Source organism: Melanotaenia boesemani, chromosome 9 (assembly GCF_017639745.1).
Source record: "Melanotaenia boesemani isolate fMelBoe1 chromosome 9, fMelBoe1.pri, whole genome shotgun sequence".
In the NCBI taxonomy this organism is placed as follows: Eukaryota; Metazoa; Chordata; class Actinopteri; order Atheriniformes; family Melanotaeniidae; genus Melanotaenia; species Melanotaenia boesemani.
This window is the reverse complement of record NC_055690.1, coordinates 23669800-23688720: the sequence shown is the minus strand read 5'-3', so window position 1 is coordinate 23688720 and position 18921 is coordinate 23669800. Positions and strand designations below refer to the sequence as shown.

General features: G+C 37.9%; 2 protein-coding genes across 2 annotated transcripts; one reads left to right on the top strand and one right to left on the bottom strand.

The window, feature by feature from the left end:
- Positions 1 to 762: 762 nt before the first annotated feature.
- On the bottom strand, positions 763 to 12541 carry alkbh8 (alkB homolog 8, tRNA methyltransferase). The gene is made up of 12 exons (XM_041995550.1): positions 12398 to 12541; positions 11919 to 12052; positions 11660 to 11760; positions 11357 to 11488; positions 10852 to 10947; positions 10459 to 10563; positions 8792 to 8862; positions 5634 to 5740; positions 5202 to 5356; positions 4487 to 4749; positions 2442 to 2591; positions 763 to 1574 (listed from the first exon to the last, which is right to left on the bottom strand). Exons 1-12 carry the CDS (start codon positions 12533 to 12535, stop codon positions 912 to 914), a joined length of 2115 nt encoding a protein of 704 aa, XP_041851484.1. The 5' UTR covers positions 12536 to 12541; the 3' UTR covers positions 763 to 911.
- Positions 12542 to 15823: 3282 nt separating this feature from the next.
- On the top strand, positions 15824 to 18877 carry LOC121646718 (sarcolipin). Its single transcript, XM_041995885.1, has 3 exons — positions 15824 to 15951; positions 17531 to 17760; positions 17943 to 18877. The coding sequence occupies exon 3, from the start codon at positions 18080 to 18082 to the stop codon at positions 18173 to 18175; it is 96 nt and encodes a 31-aa protein (XP_041851819.1). The 5' UTR covers positions 15824 to 15951; positions 17531 to 17760; positions 17943 to 18079; the 3' UTR covers positions 18176 to 18877.
- The last annotated feature ends 44 nt before the right edge of the window (positions 18878 to 18921 follow it).

The following is an 18921-nucleotide window of genomic DNA, read 5'->3' as shown; positions in this document are numbered from 1 at the left end:
ATCTCTGACCATAAAACTGGCTAAAAAATTGTGTTGCTTCAATACCTCAGTGCACTTTGTCAGCTTGAAAAAAAGGGGCTTTTTTAGATACTCTAGAAATAGATTACACTGCTAAGACTTTGAACATATGTCCAGGAGATGCAACCATGTCCAGGATCCATATCTGAAAAAAGAAAAGTTTCTACATCTTGAATGTTAACAGACCACACGCACCCAGAAGTGTCACCTTACAATGCAGCCCTTTAACTTGAAAAGGTCGGGCATATGATTTACTGCTATGTTGCATATTTGTGATTTCAATGCTGACCTGGAAGACTAGTAAATAAGCTAAAGGTTTAAAAAAAAAAAAAAAGTATTTAAAAGAGTGAGTTACTCTCAGTTATATTAACTGCTGCAAGATTTAATTCAGCAGAATTGTTTAGACTGTCAACCTTCAGACTGTTTTATAATTGCATGTTTGAGTCCTGAGCTTTAAGAACTGTGCAAATTCAACTTGCCAAAATGCTACAGGCTTGTATGAAGTCTACCAAAAACCCAACAGCAAATATCACAGTGAATAAAACTATGCACAGGCAGACTGCTTTATCCTTCGAAAGGGGATGGCCACAGATGAGTCAAACAAGAAAAAAAGCACAAAGACAAAACTAGGAACATATATAATGGCTAGATAGCTACAAAAGCAGATATGCAGATGTGTAAAGCACAGATGTACGACAAACATGTAACTGTGCAGGAACGTTTACAAAATCACAAGAGCTGAGATTTTGATATATATTTAAATTTAATTGCATTTAACAATCCAACAAATGACAGCTCATTTCATTAAGTATTTTTATCTCAAAACATCTCATTTCTTTACCAAAGTCTGGACTGTACCAAATGAATATTTGCAGGATAGTTTTTCTAAATTGTCAGTCCTTCTCTAACACGACACACCAGTTACCCTGGTCATGATAGCTGGTCAGCACTTTGACTTCAGCCACCTGACCACACAGCTGCTCCAGTTCCCCTTGTTGGAACACGTGGTAATATCGATGAAAAACAGGTACTGTACTGTTCACTGACTCAGACTTTAAAGTACAACCAGAAGCCTGAGAGGCTTCATTACTTGGACTGGGTTTCTTGCCTGGGCTGTGTTTGTCAGGCTTTGGTCCAGACGACATACTTGGGTTAAAACCTGGATCAGTTCTGGAACTTAACCTGCAGGTTGATTCTTCCTCACCTTGCATTTTTCCACCTTTCAGATGCCAAGGAACCAAAAGGTCCTGGGAATTAAAAGCTGTTCGATTAGTGTGCAGACTAAGTTTGCCAACATCCTGCATGTTGTCAGTAGGATTGGAGCAGTGTCCTAAATGGCAGGGGGTATGGCCACTTGCTTCTTTTTGAGGTTTCCAGCTATCCTCTGATGAACTGTGAGTGGGGCTTTCTGCTCCATGAGGCTCTTTGTCATGGTCTTTGAGATATTTGGACTTCTGCTTGTTGTACTCTTGTTCAAAAGCCCACACATAGATAAGCGCACGACCTCCAGGCTTTAAAAGTCTCATCAGCTCCTTTACTGCTTCCAGTCGGCGGTCCTGCAACACACACAAACACTTCAATAGACTATTTTAATCTGCCAGGTCCAACAATTCCAGAAAACTCTAACTCAAGGACTCAAAATAATAGTTTGGTTTGAGTAAAGACTTTTATGTTTTAAGTAAGGAAAAAGAAAAAAACATTTGTTTACTCTGAGCCTGCAGTCCCTCCGCTTTAAACTGGTAAGGAGGTAATTCAGGTACATGTTAAAACTTAAATGTTTAATTTTAACATTAAAGGATGTGTAATTCAGAAGAGCTAATTTTGCAACTGCACAGATCTATTTCTAGCCAGAAAGGATCTTTCAAACTTTCAGGAATCAAAGGGACATTTTATTATCATGTTATGTTGAAAGCAAATCTATAATTACATTGCAACAATAATATCTTATTATTTCAATCCCCTCAGCTTAGAGTCCCAGCAGGGGCACTGGAGACCCAGCAGACAGAGACACATATTTGTTAGATCTGTTTTTTTTTTAAGTTGGTTTTGCACAAGCATTTTTGTTTGAGTGCACTTACATTAAGCAGATGTCAGCTATTATGTCTTGCTTGTCCATGTAATGCTATCTTATTTGTATACCACATTTCATTACATGTAAACACAATGTGCTTTACATAAAAAGAACAAGAAATATAAACACAAGTATACACATATGTACATATTCATTATATTATATTTACATGTATGTAATGCCTGTAACTTTTAACTTAACATGCTTTAAATTACTTTAATTTAATGATGATTGATTTTTTTCTATTTGTTGCTGCTTTTTACTACTTCTTAATGCTTTCTTGTACCATCTGTAATGCTTTTAATGTTGTATTAATTATTTTTGCCTCCTCTAATATATGTAATACACATACCTGTGTAGAAAAATGGTGTATTACAGCAATGGAGATACAGGCATCACAGGAAGCTGTTCGCAGAGGGACGCTAAGAGCATCTGATAAAAATGCATGGAATCCTCTCTCTACACAGATCTGGATAAGGGCGCTGCTACGATCGCATCCCACCTGAGACAAAGCACATGCATGGTGAGTTCACTACAGCAAGAATACAGCTTAAAAAAAAGAAAAACAGAATGAGGCCCTGACTGGACAGTACTGTACAGAAGTAGAAGAGGGGCAGATTAAGTAGCAAGAATGATTACAAACAAGAAAAGTGGTGGAAGAAAATGTAGAGGAATGTTTGAGGAAGGGAAGCCAGAAAGAAAATAATAACAATGAGAAGGGAGGCTGCTGGATGGCAGTGCTGAACATTTCCAACACGTTCAGCCTCAGAGAACAATCCAAACGAGCTTCATACCATCTCCACCCAAAAGAAATGGGGTGATAAGAGATGAAGAGATTTACTACACACATGCACAGGCGGACACACAAGGTCAGCCATCTTCATTTCAATTAGAGCTGAGAATATTAACAGTGTTAAACTGCAGCAGGAGAAACTCAGGAGGGGAACAGGAGATGGAGAGAAAGATGAAATGATTAAAGAGCAGGAGAAAAAAAACCAGAGCGAACAGGAAATTGGAGAAAACGATAAAAGTCAGAAAATTGGTGCGTGACCTGCATAATCAGTGTTCTCAGTGATAATTTATTACAGCTACGGTTTGAGTCAAGATAAGCTGTTTACCTTAAAATCCCAAACATGAATATTTCTGTGTGCATACATAAACAGAAAATTAGGATATTACCATGGAAACTGAGTAAAAGCAAAGATGACATCCTGCTGAAATCAGAGGGAAAACATGGATCTCACCCTTTGATGTGCTACTAAATGATCCATACATTTTGACTTCAAGTGAGCTCTAATACTGGAGCGGTACCAAAAGCATTTTCTATGACACCAACCTGAAGAACATCAGAAAGCAGAGAAACTAAAACCTTTTGCTCAAGGAGCGTGTAATGATGAACAAACATGATTCTGGAGCAGATACATCTGGCCTATGCAACCCCCAACTGGCTGCTGACAGCGTCACACAGCTCCTCTGTCTAAGTTTTATGAGAATGCTGAGCACCAAAACTGAATGCTGCTGTGTTTGTCGATGCACAATTTGAGGATAATCACATGCAAACCGGAGGGAGGGTTTAGGAATCATAGCTTTTCATATCTCAAACTGCTTCTTTTTTTTTAATTCAATCTAAATGGGAGAAAGAAACCAAAACATTTCAGAAGAAATTACTGGACATTCAAAAGGTCTTAAGAGGGTTTTCAGTGTCATTTCCTCTTTCCCCCACTGGTAATCTCTAAGCCAGGGCTACTCAATTCGGTCCTACGAGGGCCGCAATCCAGCAGGTTTTCCATGTATCCCTGCACCAACACACCTGAGTCAAATTAGGTGGCTCTAACAGCCAATCAGGTTCTACACAATGACTAATTAATTTGTGTGTTGGTGCAGGGATACATGGAAAACCTGCTGGATTGCGGCCCTCGTAGGACCGAAATGAGTAGCCCTGCTCTAGGCAATCAACTATGTTTTGCATTTATTTTCCAGGAAATGACAAACCTTTTATTGTTTGGCCTTAAAATGACATACTATAAAATGTACACAACGAGTCATGTTATATCCCAACAAACATGTTGGCAGATGGCAACGTTGTGTCCCTGATTGTGGTAAGAAACTGGTACCCAGTAGGAGGCCGACATGCAGATGGTGACATTGTTTATATGTCCCATGAATGACATTATTAAAATATAAAGGACATGTTTTATGCCATTTATGAATCTACAAATAGATTTTCCTAAAAATGAATGTGACCATGACACTGACCATGAAAAGTATTCTTGTTTCAGAGTTCTTACACTGTAAACAATTTAAGGCTGTAATGTGAGCTCTTAAATAACGTTGGTAACGTCGGAATGATGGGCACTTCATTATATCACAATAGGAGTAAAATATCATGCCACTCACTGTGACTAGCTGTGGATTCACGCCAAGGTACTTTCCATTTCCACAGCCTACGTCAGCTAGCACGCTGCCAGGTGGAAGCGAGGATAGGAAGTGGCAAACGCGAGGCCAGGGAGTGTGGCGGGTACGGCTGAAGTGGGAGGCAATGGCATCGTACACTCGGTGCACATACTCCTCCTCTAAACGGGCTGCGGAGGCATGGTAACTAGGAATTGAGGGGAGGGATGACAAGGGTGCTCCCTGACTGTCACAAGCAGAGGGAAAGGCTAAAGAGAGATGGAAGAGATGAAAGGTGATAAAAGGTGACATGGATTAAAATCATGTTTCCCCAAAAGGAAACATTTAAATATACAGACTCACACAGTTATTGTATCCTCCTGTTCCTCCCTAAAAACAAGTCTGATAAATAAAAAGGTCCAAGACCATGAAGACATTTATAAACAACTAAAAGAACCTTAAAATAAGTAACAAGGCAGATGGATGTCCTCACAGTCAATGCAGGTTCAAACCTCAGGAGAACAACTTAAACTACTGGTATGTCCTTTTGATATGTGTGCCACTCAGAGCCATACATGTTCCAGATATGCTGATACACTTGAAGAAACTTAGGGCAACATTTACCATGAAGAGCTCATCTTTGCCCCCACATTTACCAAAAATGGCTTGTCTAGTACTGATAATGATAGAAATGCAACTTGTAAGGAGAAAACATTCTCACCACAGCGGCAGGGTTCATGTCTGATCTTGCGGAAAGTGAAAGATGTACGAGTACCCCTCTTGCTCAAAGTGAGACTGCTACCCAGGTCAGACGTCGTATGAGCAGCAGAATGTGGCTCACACGCTGGCACCATGTCAAACTTTCTTGGAGTAATCCTGACAGATGATGGAAGACAGTTGTATTTGATAAAGTAGGCTGTGATACACAAACTGAAAACAACAACCTTGAGCACTCAACTAAAGAATGTGGAGGTGACATAGTTCAGCCAGACCAGGAGAAAAAGCTACAGTGCTGTACAAAATGAATGTCAAGGCCTGGAGAAATATCAGAAAATGCAGCTGAATAATATTGTGCTAATGCAAATGAAGCCAAAACTCATAAACTAAAGATTCTGTGCAAGAAAGACAATCAGTCCGACACAGTTTAGCTCACCCATGAGTCCAGAGGTATCTGCTTTCTCCCTTCATCACCAGGAGACTCCTTCCTGGCAACACCACGGCAACAACGCGACCGTCAGGGTGACGGAACTCCATCACTGTCTGTAAGAAAATGCAGACAAGCAACAATTAGCAGTGACATACAATCTTTTGTTTACCCTGAAAACGAGCAGCACAGAGACACGGAACAGTCCCAATCTAAGAATGTTATGTTGAGGAAACTTATAATAATTTACACAGAAATACAATAATAATCCAATCCACACAGCCCTTTATGAAGTACAAAGTTACAATGGGTTTCTCAAATGTAGAAATTAAAATCCAGACTTAAGAGTTCAGTAGATGGTTGAAAGTAAAAAAAAAAAACTTTGGACAAGACTTAAAACTTTTGGTTTAATGCCAAAACTCCCCTTAAGGCACCCTATTTACTTATTCTGAAATCTATAATCCCAGAGGTATAAATGAAACTGAATACTCAATTAATTGTCCTCATTCAGGTGATATCGATCCACAATTACCATATGAACACAAATGCTGGCAATATAATTCCATCAATCTATATGGAGTGTGTTTGCCGTCTCTCATAAGCAGCACAAGCATCTCCACCCAACACTGGTGCTTGATCCTAACGTTTCCTTATAGCATATAACAGCACGAGCTCTGCTGGGAAATTACATCCACACTATTTCAAACAGCATCTCTCCAAGTTCTGACAGCAGGAAAATTGGATTTTGTGAAGTAGAGGTGTGTGTGTGTGTGAGAGAGAGAGAGAGAAAGAGAGAGACCACAGTGGGACAGACTTGGGCTTGTGTTTGAATGTGAAAGGGACTGCAACTCAGACAAATGATCAGGTCACCCCCGCCCGCCCGCCCGCCCGCCCACCACACACACACACACACACACACACACACACACACACACACACACACACACACACACACACAACCAGAGGCAGGAGGAGACTGCACTGTTCGTCTAAGGAGTATCAAGCAATCAATGAAACTGGTGGAATGTGACTAAATCAATGGTGATGCTGGCAGCTACGCTTTCCTACAAGACTATTCATCAGTCTCCCTCTCACACACGCACACACACACACATTTAAGTTCATCTTTGTGAGGCCATTAAATGATATAATGCATTTCCTCACCCATTTCCCTCATTGTAGCCTTAATCTAATTTTACTTTTGGTCCTTAATCTCTCTGAAAGCCTGTTTGTGTTGTCAGAAAATGTCCTCTTTCTTTCTGAACTCATCTGGTCCTTTGCAGGTCGTAAAGTTCAGTAAATACACCCTCAGATGAACAGCACATAAACTATGACAAGGTATTATAAGTCATCTGTTGTCGTTCATGTGAACTGTATTTTTACTCAGTGTTAAGCTGTAACAGGGAAGTGTAAAACCTTACTGAAAAAGTATTTACTTTCTGTTTCACATTTTTCTTCGCTAAATCATTTCTCCATTTTTATACGTCATCAGTTTCATCAACTGCATATAGTCTGTGTGAGGATATAATTTTGTTCACATGCAAGCTTCATGTTTATGGTGCAAAGGGACAAATAAAGAAGCCTTGCATCACAATTTCCAGCAACAGATTATAACATATAATGAAGGCTCCTGTGAATAAAGTCAGCAGCAAAATACTCAGATTAGCAAAAGCAAGACAAGTTAAATTTAGATTAAAACCATTTAGGGAATCACAATCATCAGTCATCTTGTATCTGTTCTTTTTTTTTTACTTCAAGAGCACTGATTACAGTCTTCTTCGCCACTTCCTGATGAAAAAAAAAAAATCACATAAAAAAAAAAATATATTTTTCAGTCTGCAACTGTGTGAACACACAGCATGAGTACATAACAATGAAGAGGAATCCACACCAGAGTCTTTATGCTGATGACAACATAACAATGGGACAGCTCTGAGATCTTCAGCATCCAGCAAGATGAAAGTCTGAGAGTCAATGATTCTGATTTAAGCTTTATCTCATTGATGAATATTTTTAGATTGATGGACAATTGTTTTCCTCACAATTTTGTGTTTCTCTTTTTCCTTATTCCTCTGTTAAGAACTGACCAGGGACAAGAGAAAAAAATTGCCCTAAGGCTAAGTCTGGCATATTTAGAAGTGTTCCTTTGTTTGTCGATATGCTCTGTTCCTGTCAAATAAACAAGAAAGAAAAACAATATTTGCCAATAAAAAAAAAAAATAAATAAAAAAAGTACAGTTCTGTGATACAGTTGCACATGTGTGTGGATAAACCGGCATTGATAACACACTGTAGGGCTGCAGGATGCTGGGAGCGGAAAAAAGATCTGATGTTGTAATGTTTCATTTTGTATTCTAATATAAACTACCAGTCAGACTTTTGGACACACTAACCTATTAAATCTAGAGGGTAAGCGTGTACAAACACTTGACTGGTACAATATACACTGCCATGAATAAAAAAAATAAATAAAAAAAAAACTAAGCACTTGATGGGATTTCTATATTCTTTTTGAGTGTCCTAAATCTCTACTGAATAAGGAAGGACAATGACTGTACTGCATTTCACACAAACACAAACACACACACATTCAGTCTGTCAGTCTAAGGATGGCAGATGCCGCGACAGATGACACCTGATTGCTAACAGACTAGCCTCTGCTTTCCAGTCAAGTGGGGACAGATGGAAGTTCATCTTCGGCAATCAGCCCAAAGAGATTAAATCTTCCACATTGTTCCATGTAACAGCACCTGGTATAATCCAACACATGCAAAGACAATGTTGAAGAGAAAATCTCCTGCATGTATCGTGTGTTCATGCACTTGTCCCAAAATGTCTGATAGCTATATTATTAACTGTTAATTACTAAGCACAGTGAATATGGGAGTCTGCCAGTGTGTCTGAAGGAGCAAAAAGAATGAGATGTAGCAAGACACACAAACACACTAATGAAAGCATCCTGAGATTAATGAATCACAGGTTAATTCATTTGATTGAACCAGAGGAATGACACTATTTTACAATGAATATTTTCAATAAAAAAAAATATCCTAATGTGAGAACATAAGTTTTCATTTGACTCTTTAAGTGTAAAACTTTTATTTCAGTTATTAATGATGGACAACATGATCAATCTGGCGATGACAGCAGTGTTTAAACACGTTTACCTTTGCCCCAAGACTCAGAGACAGGATGGTGTCCTCAAAGGCAGAGTGAGTGTCCACGTGAGGGGGAATACCTGATCATGTCGAAAACAAAAAAGAAAATCATCAAAACAAAGGTAAAAATTCAATTTGAAAATCAAATCACTAGGTCATGTAATAATGTAGTTTAGAGTATATGGCTAAATTAAGACAACAGTAGAGTTAGGTGGTAAACTACAGTCATCGTTCCTGTTTGTAGCAACGTGGCAGGGTTCTGCTGCCACCTTGTGGTTTCAGTAAGTAAACTTTTTCTCTGGTTGTTTTACAAGTACAGAACAGCCAATTAGGTACGGAAAAAAAAGAAAAAAAAAAGTCCTTTAAAGTTTTTCTAATCATTACCCTTTAAAATATACACATTAACTAAAGACCCATGTTTAAAGAGTGGAAGAAGCACCACACGGCATTTTCAGAAAAGTATTTAATATGAGCTTCTATGGTTTAAACAAAACTGTGGTCTTAGAAACAATTATGTTTTTTATAAGAGGGTCGAAGGATTAATAAGAGAGTCATGTCTGCTTTTTATTAGACTGTGGAGGAAGAACTAAGAGTTCTGTATAAAAGTAAAATGGGAAGCAGAGCTAAAGACTCAAATGAGAGAGGAAGAAATGTATTAAATGTTTGATCTACAAACTTATTACTGTAAAGGGAATTCTGATGGAGGAACAAAACTTGCTTTTTCATTAGACTCCAAGTAAAATGTAGGAAACTTGTACTAAAACAGCACGGCTAAAAGATGCGTGGGAACAAGGACTTGACAGCTTGCATATTTTCTGGAAGTGGAAGATAAGGCTATTTTAGGAAAATGTTCCTTTTTTGTATGTTTTCGCATATGAAATCTGCCCTTTAACAAATCTTGGGAATATTCTCGATGTGATCATGTGAGAAGATGTACGTCTTTGTGCAAATATTCCAAAATCAGAACAGTGGCTGAAAACCATACAAAACATTTCAGTCATCAAGAAGCAAACCATTCACGTCTGCATCCTGGCTAGTTGTGGAGACTTACCAGATAAGGAATTTCTTCCTCTCGTGTGACTAGTATGTCAGTGACGATAGAGCCATGTATTATAGTAATAAACTCATGGCAAGCCAAGTCTGGGCAGAACCATTTACTACATACATAATGACAGTTAGATTTCTGTGTTCAAATGACTATAAATATCTCACAAGTTCAAACAGATTGTTTTTGGAGCCACGTGCAACTGTTTTTCACTCCACAAATGCAAGGCATGATGGTAAATGTCCAGTTCTCATCTCATCATAGAGCTGGTTGGTTAAAATGTTTTTCAAATGCTTGACATTTTGAAGGTTCTTTTTATTCATATGATAAATGCTGTGCAGTTTTTTATTGTTTGATCAAAGAGGCAGAAAGCCTTGATATTACAGATCAAGCATATCATTAGTCTGTTGAATATTAAAGGCCTATCTGACTGACTTAACTCTTAAAGTAGAGGAAGATGAAGATAGTAGATGTAGAAGTAGATGTGAAATGCTGAGTATCTGATTATGTCAAAACTTAATGGTGAAACTGTATTGTAAGAAAACGTCTTAGTTAGACTGATTTTCTGGTTAATTGTTGATGTGTTTATGCCTGTGTGCGGCAGTCAGACACATAGTCCAGAGTAACTCACCCTGTCCAGACTCATACTGGTTAACAGTCAGCTGGTCTGGCATGAAGCTAATGTATCCTTTCTTCAAACACCCCTCCAGAATAGGTAAACACTCCTCAGGAAGACCTTTAATAACAAAGACACACACTCCACTGAATATTCTTCTTAATTTCCTTCACACTATTTTCATCAAGCATCCAATAACGCACAACTTTCTGTGAACCTCCACTGACAGTATGCAATGAGACAAATTCCACCGGAGTTTGGAACATCATGATCATAATCACTAAGTGGGATGTTAACATGTTTGACAGAAATAATGGCGAATTCTGAGAAACTGACTGTTAAAAATCTGTTGGAAACAATATTTACTACAGATTTAAAAGAAGAAAAGAAGAGAGAGATGATGCTTACCAGCAGGTAAGGGCTTGTCCTTGTCAACGTTGTTGTTGTCGTAGCGAAATTCAAAGCCATAATGTTTCACTTTTCTGTGCTTTAAAGATTTTTGAGCTAAAAGGAGTTTAAATATTTTGAAGTTAGACAATCATGTCAGTATCCTTTTTCTAAACTGAAACAAGCCTTAAAAAGTTAACTTACTACTACTACTAATTATAATAATAATATAAATTAATACTGTCATCTTGTGTGAAGGCATTTTGTGCAATTCTACCATTATAAACCCTAATTTCTCAAGACAACTGCAAAGATTTTTCAAGATGCATTACACCCCATGCAAACACTACGGTGAAAAAACTTACATTCATTTTTAAAATGCGTTTTGGTTTTTTAGTGGTTTACGTTGGGGTTTTTTTCTGCCTCTTTAGACTGATTTAAAGGTAATTTATAAAGACGAATATTTTCAGAGTGAACAACCATGGCAGCCTAACTAGAGAAACTAATTAAACATGCATGCATGCACCTGTGACTTCATCATGAGTGGCTGACCAGTCAACAGCAGCGAGCAGCATCACTTCTTCTTCTGGAGACACAAAATCCTCCACCAAGACTAAACCTTCTGGCAAAGGAACAGACGTCTTCTCTTTATAGGTTACTGGACAAAAACATACATAACACACACAGTGAGGATTAAAGTGCAGATTACAAAAACAGGTTTCTTTTTGTCTGGGACTTCTAGAATAATTGTGTTCATTAACATAAAGATTAACGTATAATGCCTACCAAAAGAAACGTGTATTTACATGTTAATATCCAATGAACATACCTGAGTCAACATAGCTGAGGTAGAGTGTGACACTGGTTTCCCCACATTGCAACTTCTGTCCATTAAGGTGGGCGTGAGCTTTCTGAGCACTGTCTTCACATCTGGAAACATAGTGAGAGCAGCATAGTGGGTCTGAAACCAACATGTATGTCCAACGCTGTTATTTTCAAGTTAAATTGTTTTTATGCTTTTTTAAACTTTGTTGCTGTAAAGAAATCCATAGCTTATAACCTAACTTTCTTAAATGCTTCAATTTTACCTGTATGTGACAAAAGCATAGGGCTTGTGAGGAGGCATGACCAGGCTCTCCACTTCTCCCATCTCTTTCAGGACTGCAAGGAGCTCCTCTCGACTAACGTTGTTCCCCAGCCCTCCGTTAGACACCACCAAGCTCTGCAAATGTGATAGATTTTTGTAGATTTTATACCGGGCACTGTCACAAAAGTTACTTTAAAATATTAAATACGTATGTGCAGAATTCCCTCTTTGGTCATTTCTAATAAAAAACAGTTTTAAATTAACAATGCTTTTAACATTTAGAGCTAATACAACTTTAAAAAGTGATACATTTTCTATTGTACTTCTTATACTGGAAAAAAATACAAACTTCAACGTATTTAACAGGTTCAATCAGCAGCGAGAATTACGTGTTTCTAAGCTAACTCTTCTTCTGTGCTTGGCAATAATTAAAGGTTTTTTAAAAATAAATATATAATTTTGTTGTTGTTTTTCGTTTACCTTAGTGGGCTTTGATGTTGTGTCGACACCTTCATGCTTCAGTAAAGTGTGACTGGCTTTTATTTGTTTTCTTAACACTTTCTTCTCCTCTTTACTCTTTCTTACGGCCTTCACGTTGTTTCCCACAGTAGTGTCCATGGTGCGTTTCCCTAACTTAGCCGGGTGCAACACGGATTAAAAATAGTTTTGTTCCGCAGCGAATGGAAGCTGACTACAGGACACACAATCACCAAGATTATTAATTAAAAACCAAATTAGACATAATGAAGAGATACATAAATCTGTAATTAAAATTTGTGTCATTCATTCAAAGCCCAGTGAGTAACAAATCGGAGGTTGTCAGCTTTGACATAGCTTAATTTGTCTGTTAATCTGATTTAAATAATTCTGATTGCATACAGATATACTGGATTTCCCCATTGAAAATGTTTTTTTAAAAAAGTGAAAATTAGTGTATTGGTCATTTTTGATTTTCCAACTGGAACTAAAGAGGATGTTATTTTGCCATTTTTTTCAAACTTCAGTGTATCTTTAGCTGGCAAAGAGCAGAACAATCATTTGTTGTGTGTTTTTTTATAGGTCTCACTCATCACTTCTTTAATTTTTCTTTTCTTCTCATTTTTTGTTTGTTAGTTTGTTTGTTTAACAAAGCCAGAGTGAGTGCTTTATCAAAAGATCTCAATAACATATTATTTTTTTACAAATGCCTCTTTCTATGGAATACAAACATGATACTCCACTGCAAAACCAAAAATAGTAGTCATTGTTTTTTTTGTTTTTTTTGTCGTTGTCGTTGTTGTTTTTTTTTTTTTTTTTAATAAAAACAAGGCAATGGCGATATTTGGTATAAGTGTGTTATTAACTGTCAGGCTACTTTTGATAAACAAAAGAAAGTGTGAGAGAAAATAAATGAGCTGGCATTTTACAGCTTTGTTGTTTTTTATGCTGCCTCAAAAATCCTATATTCTTGTACTGTGCCATAATGTTGTGCCTTAGATACTCTGGAATACATGTACTACTGTACATTCCACTTGCAGGACATTATTCTCATATTTTGTTATCTGTTGTCATGAGTGCTGTCCTTTAGCTCCATCAATATTCCATGTATCATTCAGTTGGCCCTGCTTGACACTAAGACATAAAATGTAAATGTTCGTGAAATGACAGACTGACCTTATATTTTGGCAAGTGAGAAGAAACTTGAACCACCTGAGAATTAATAAAATCATAAAGTGTTTCTTATTTTTCTCCCCCTCTTTTTTTAAAAACACAACACCTCATGCAATATCATTTTCATTCAGACATGAATTTTGATGTATTTTGTCCATCACTTTTTCATTCTGTTCTGTTCACTCATCTTCTGCTACCTCTCTCAGTGGGCCCAATTAGTTCAGATCCTATATACATCCCATGTTCCCCAGCCAGATTTATGACTCCACAGCCCCTTTGGTTATGAAAGTGTATTCCACCGTGTAAGTGTCTTTCTTCCTGTGAGGATTTATTCATCCATGTGTGCACATGGATTTATGCATGGATGTGTTGTGTAATCAAGCCATCACCTGTCTTTAGCCATCTCAGTGTCATTCTGAGCTGCTGGCCTGCGGGAAGCAGCTCAGGCCAGCAGCACCCCGTTTAGTCTGCAAAACAACAGCTGGTCAGGCAGAAGAGCATGTTGCTGACCTCTCTAATATGAAAACAACACTCTGGACCTTTTTTAAAAGCACTCTAATACAATCCTCACTTATTTATCACCATTGGCTGACATTTGCCACTGCAGGATATACCACCAGGAGTTATTAATATTTTCCCTTCAGTTTTTAGCATTTAAAAACTCTTGATAATCATTCAGCAAACCAAGATGAATATCTGTGTTACTGTGAGCCTGAAATTGTTTAATTTTGGGGCGGTTGAGCAATTTTTGGCATTTAATGACAAAAACAAACGTTTTCCCTCAGCCTTTTGACGAAGCAAAATAGTATAAATGTCAATAGATGAGAGTCAGTGTACCAAGCACAAATAAGGCTGTGTAAGCCTGTTTGGAAAGATTTTTGTCTTGTCATACAGAGCTCAAGGGTAGATTCACCTCAAACATTGTCCAAGTGCTGAAAAAGCAGCGTTACAGAATGGTGTGCAGTCACTTGTGTAAGCTGATGTATGTCAACACCCTGCAAAATGCAAGGCCAAAAGCCACTGGCTAAACTCCTGTTGCTGGCATCAGTGTATTCTAATTAGTTAGGACTACAGGGCAAAGTTGGATACGCAAAGAAATTAGATGCTATCTTTTAAAATAGTGGTGGTGATATTATTCAGTACCACTGAGATTAGCTGGGATTACCCTTAACTGTGAGTTACTGGATTATGTCATGAACAAAGATTTACATAACTATTTTGACATGGGAATTTGCATATTATCTTTTGCTTAGAGTAATATGGGTTTGATAATACCACCCTGTGTGCTGCAAAGCAAAAAGATATGAACGTCGCATTGCAAACAAAAGTTTTGTGTTCTTTTTTCTTTCAGATTAACCTATATTGGACGATTTACTGTTTGTAGGTGTTGGTCAGCCAGAGGAACTTGTTGGAGGACCAGGCTGTCCTACTAATAGCACAAACAAATAGCAAAAATAGTGTGGGGACACAGATCAAAAGATTAAGTTTTCCCAATCATTACACATTATGAAATGAGACTGGAGTGGGGAAGCAGAAGGAAGCTAACTTTTTCACATCCTCTCTTTATGCTTAGCTAAGTTAGCTGTTAGAGCTTTTTATTGGATATTTTAATGTAATTTTTTTTATAAACAAGACATATTAAACTGTCCTTTATTGGAAAACTTTATGTTACTTTATTAGACCACCACTCCAGTTTCCTCTAGCATAAACCACCCTTTTCATATATATTTAAATATGCCCATACTTTCTTATTTCATGTTTTTTTTTCTCCAGAAACATGGACTATTTTTGAGAACTTAAATTACAAAATGTAATTAATTGTTCTAATTTAATAATGTATTTGCAAAATTATAAGTTTTTCTCAGTCTGTTATTATGAAGAAATATTAATGCTGTGATTTAATTTGGCAACAATTTATATTTATTTTTCCATGATGTGAATAGCTGAGAATTTTCCCCCTCATTAGCTGTTACTTCATAAAAACCTGTACACACACGTACATGTACTCAATGGTGTCTCTGAGGCCTTGTTGACACCCTCTGTCTCTCCACTGATTCAAAGGGCAACTCTGCCAACACTTGCCTATCTTAAACCCATCCACAGCTGCTGGAGTGGGTCATGGTCCACCCCGCTCTGAGATGTCTGTGTGCCCTGCTCTGCATTATTCAGTCACTCTAGCACAGGATCTCCATGACAATGGGAATCCCTGGGTCATATAGATGTTTGTCTGAAGCTGGCAGAGCAGCAGCAGGATAAAACAGCAGCCTTTCTGATCTGTTAAGTCCTCTGGGAATGACATTGGAATCCTTTGATGGAAATGTTCAAGGGGACTGTGCCTGTACTTGTGCTTTGTCCTGGCGTGGCCCCTCCGTTTGGAAGAGAAGGTATGTGTGCCAAGGGGCTTTAACACTAGCTCAGAGATAACTCTTAGCAGCTGTCGAGTGTGAGATGAGCTGAGAAATTTGCTGTTGTGAACTGTCAAAACCCTTTTCTTAGTGCCAGTGTAACAAAGAGAAGATGCATATAAAATTCCAGTTGGTGTAGCCTACATAACCAAAAAGAGGGAAGATCAAACAGCTCCACTATGTGGGATAGTTTTGGCCTGTATGTGAGACCACTCTTATGGCTGGGAGGTAACACAGACTGTGTTAGCTTAGCTTAGCTTAGCTTAGTTTAGCTTGGAAAACAGGGGAAACAGGCAGGTAGCTTTCCCCAAAGGTTACAAAATCCAGCCGATGGGGCTTAAACTTAAAGCTGACTGATTTACATTTTATTCCATATTTTTAGTCCATATTGTCACACATCTGAGATTTATTGAATTTTAATCCTGTGCCCATCAATCTGTGTTTGCTCTGCTGAATGGAAAAGAAAATTTATTCCTGCATCTTTTAATACATCAGTCAGGTGAAACAGTTTAATGACAGGTGTTATATGAGTGTATACTCAAGAGCAGGTTATGTGCAGTACTAGAAATCAGGACCTCAAAAAAAGGAGGAACACATTAGATTGCAACCAATCCCTGCCTCCATCACCCTTCTGCCTCCAATGGCAAACTCACTACTGCCAAGGATTTATGTTATAGCTGAATTTCTCTCACGTCTATGTTTGATGGTGTCACTAATTGCTGATCAGTTCTTTGTTGAACTGTTACATTCATAGAAATTCAGCAACAGCATCAGAATTTGTTGCTTAAATTGTCCTTTACTTCACAGTTTTAGTAAAACCCCTCTAAAAGAAGCAGGCATTTTAAAAGATAAAAGTCTAAGAATTTTACTGGATGAAACTTGAACAGGTTTAAAGAAGAACTTAGTTTCAAAAGAGATTTAAATTCTATGTTAATAATGAACAGCTACCATAATGCTAACTTACCATTCACTTCTTGTAAAAACAGAACCATAAAAAGCTCAACTCATTCTTAAAGACCAGGACCCTTGTTAGTCCTGTTTGTTTTAGTTTGTTTGGTTTTTGTTATTATTGTTGTTTTTCATTTAAAAAATACAGAGCCCAATAATTTGTCATATTTTTGACAAAAGCATATTACAAAATCACTCTGGTTGCACAAAAGCTGAGAGTTGGTAGGAGAACAGTTTCTAAACTGGGATTTCAGCTGTTTTTAAAACCACATTGATTGCTTGGATTTTCTTCTCTGCTTCAAAACAAAGTCCCTCCCTTACTGAATGATACGGTTATAGTTTCCTATATCCATCAGATTATTAAAGTCTTGTGTTTGGAACCACTGTAAGCCACAAAGTATCTGCAACAAGGTTGTAAAAATAACTCCTCTCTGTGTGTGTGTGTGTGTGTGTGTGTGTGTGTGTGTGTGTGTGTGTGTGTGTGTGTGTGTGTGTGTGTGTGTGTGTGTGTGTGTGTGTGTGAGACTAAGCAGGACTCTGTATGGTTATGGATGGAAAACCCTGCAGTGGACAAGATTGTGGAAAATAACCCACTCAATTGGTTGTTTAGTTGGAGTGTGACATCAGCCTGTATGTGAGTCATGGGCGGTCCACTGAGGATGGCTACTTTAGGCGCAGAATCTGCCCCTGGCGACAGCAGAAAACTGGACAACACCAAGCAACAGATGTGACAAAGGAGACCTGTAACAGAGAACTAACAAGCTGCTGTATCAGAGGAAAAGAAGTAAAGAAGAATCTCTTCCATCTCCTTTGTGTTCATTGTGAGAGCATAAAGGGAAGGTAATAGTTCACTGTTTTCATCTAAGTTTCTGGTATCAGCCTTAGTAGTGTTTAGTATTAGATGTTTTACTCAGGTTTAAAACCTCTGCAGTAGTTCTGCTAGAAGATGTTTAATCTGATTTCATAATGTCTACATGTTAACTATAACATATATAATTCCTTCTTAATCCGTTCCCCTTTAGGCCTTGGATTAGAGTCCAAAAAGGAGCCACACCTCTTCACAAATATATCTGCATCCTTGCATTCTCTTCCTTCTTTGCAATCCTCAGCGGCTAATCCATTTGCTCCTCACCATCTCGCACTATTATCTCCGCCTGCCATGGACCGCTCGACGCGGGAACTGTTCCTCAACTTCATGATTGTGTTAATCACTGTGCTGCTGATGTGGCTGCTGGTGAAAACTTACCAGGACTGAAGAATGGAGTGCCAAAAAAAGATGAGCGAGAGGCAGAGGGGATTATAGGAGATGGAGAAATATGTGAGGAGGGAGGCCAGAATGTGAGACTTTGCTAGGGGCTGAATTTTGCTCAGATATAGTGTTTACATCTTTTCATATTTTTAGTGTAAGGTGATTTGCCTGATCCAGAGCTTTGGTCATATGAGATCATAAAGCATTTGATTGCTAAAGTAACATGAAAAATGACTAAAGTGAAAGGTATAGTCAGCACTGAAATGTCAGCAGCAACAACTGCCCATGTCACAGCATCGTTCGTATGGTTTGACATACTCTGAAACATGCCTTTGTGTCTACTCTTCTGTTTTTACAAAGTGATGAAAGTCCCGAACACAAATACTGAATTCACTGATAAAACAGGATATCAGCACAAATAATGAATTATTTGATCCATGGTCATTTCTTGCAATTAAACACATGCATCGGTTTCTGTTTTATAATACAAGCTTCTTATGCACTCATGATTTTACATCACAGAGCCAAATTTTTTCACCTTGTGACTTCTTAAACTTGAGATTATTGTACACTTTATAGCTACAGCTTTACTCTGTGATTAACAGTAACAGATTAAGTAACAGACTTTCAGTTAAACTTATGTAAGACAAACAAGGCATGCGTGGATACATGACAGTTTAGTAGCAGAATAAAGGCAAGCTGTGGGTATTGATGTGTTTGTTTTTTGTGTTTGCGTATTTAGATCAATTTTA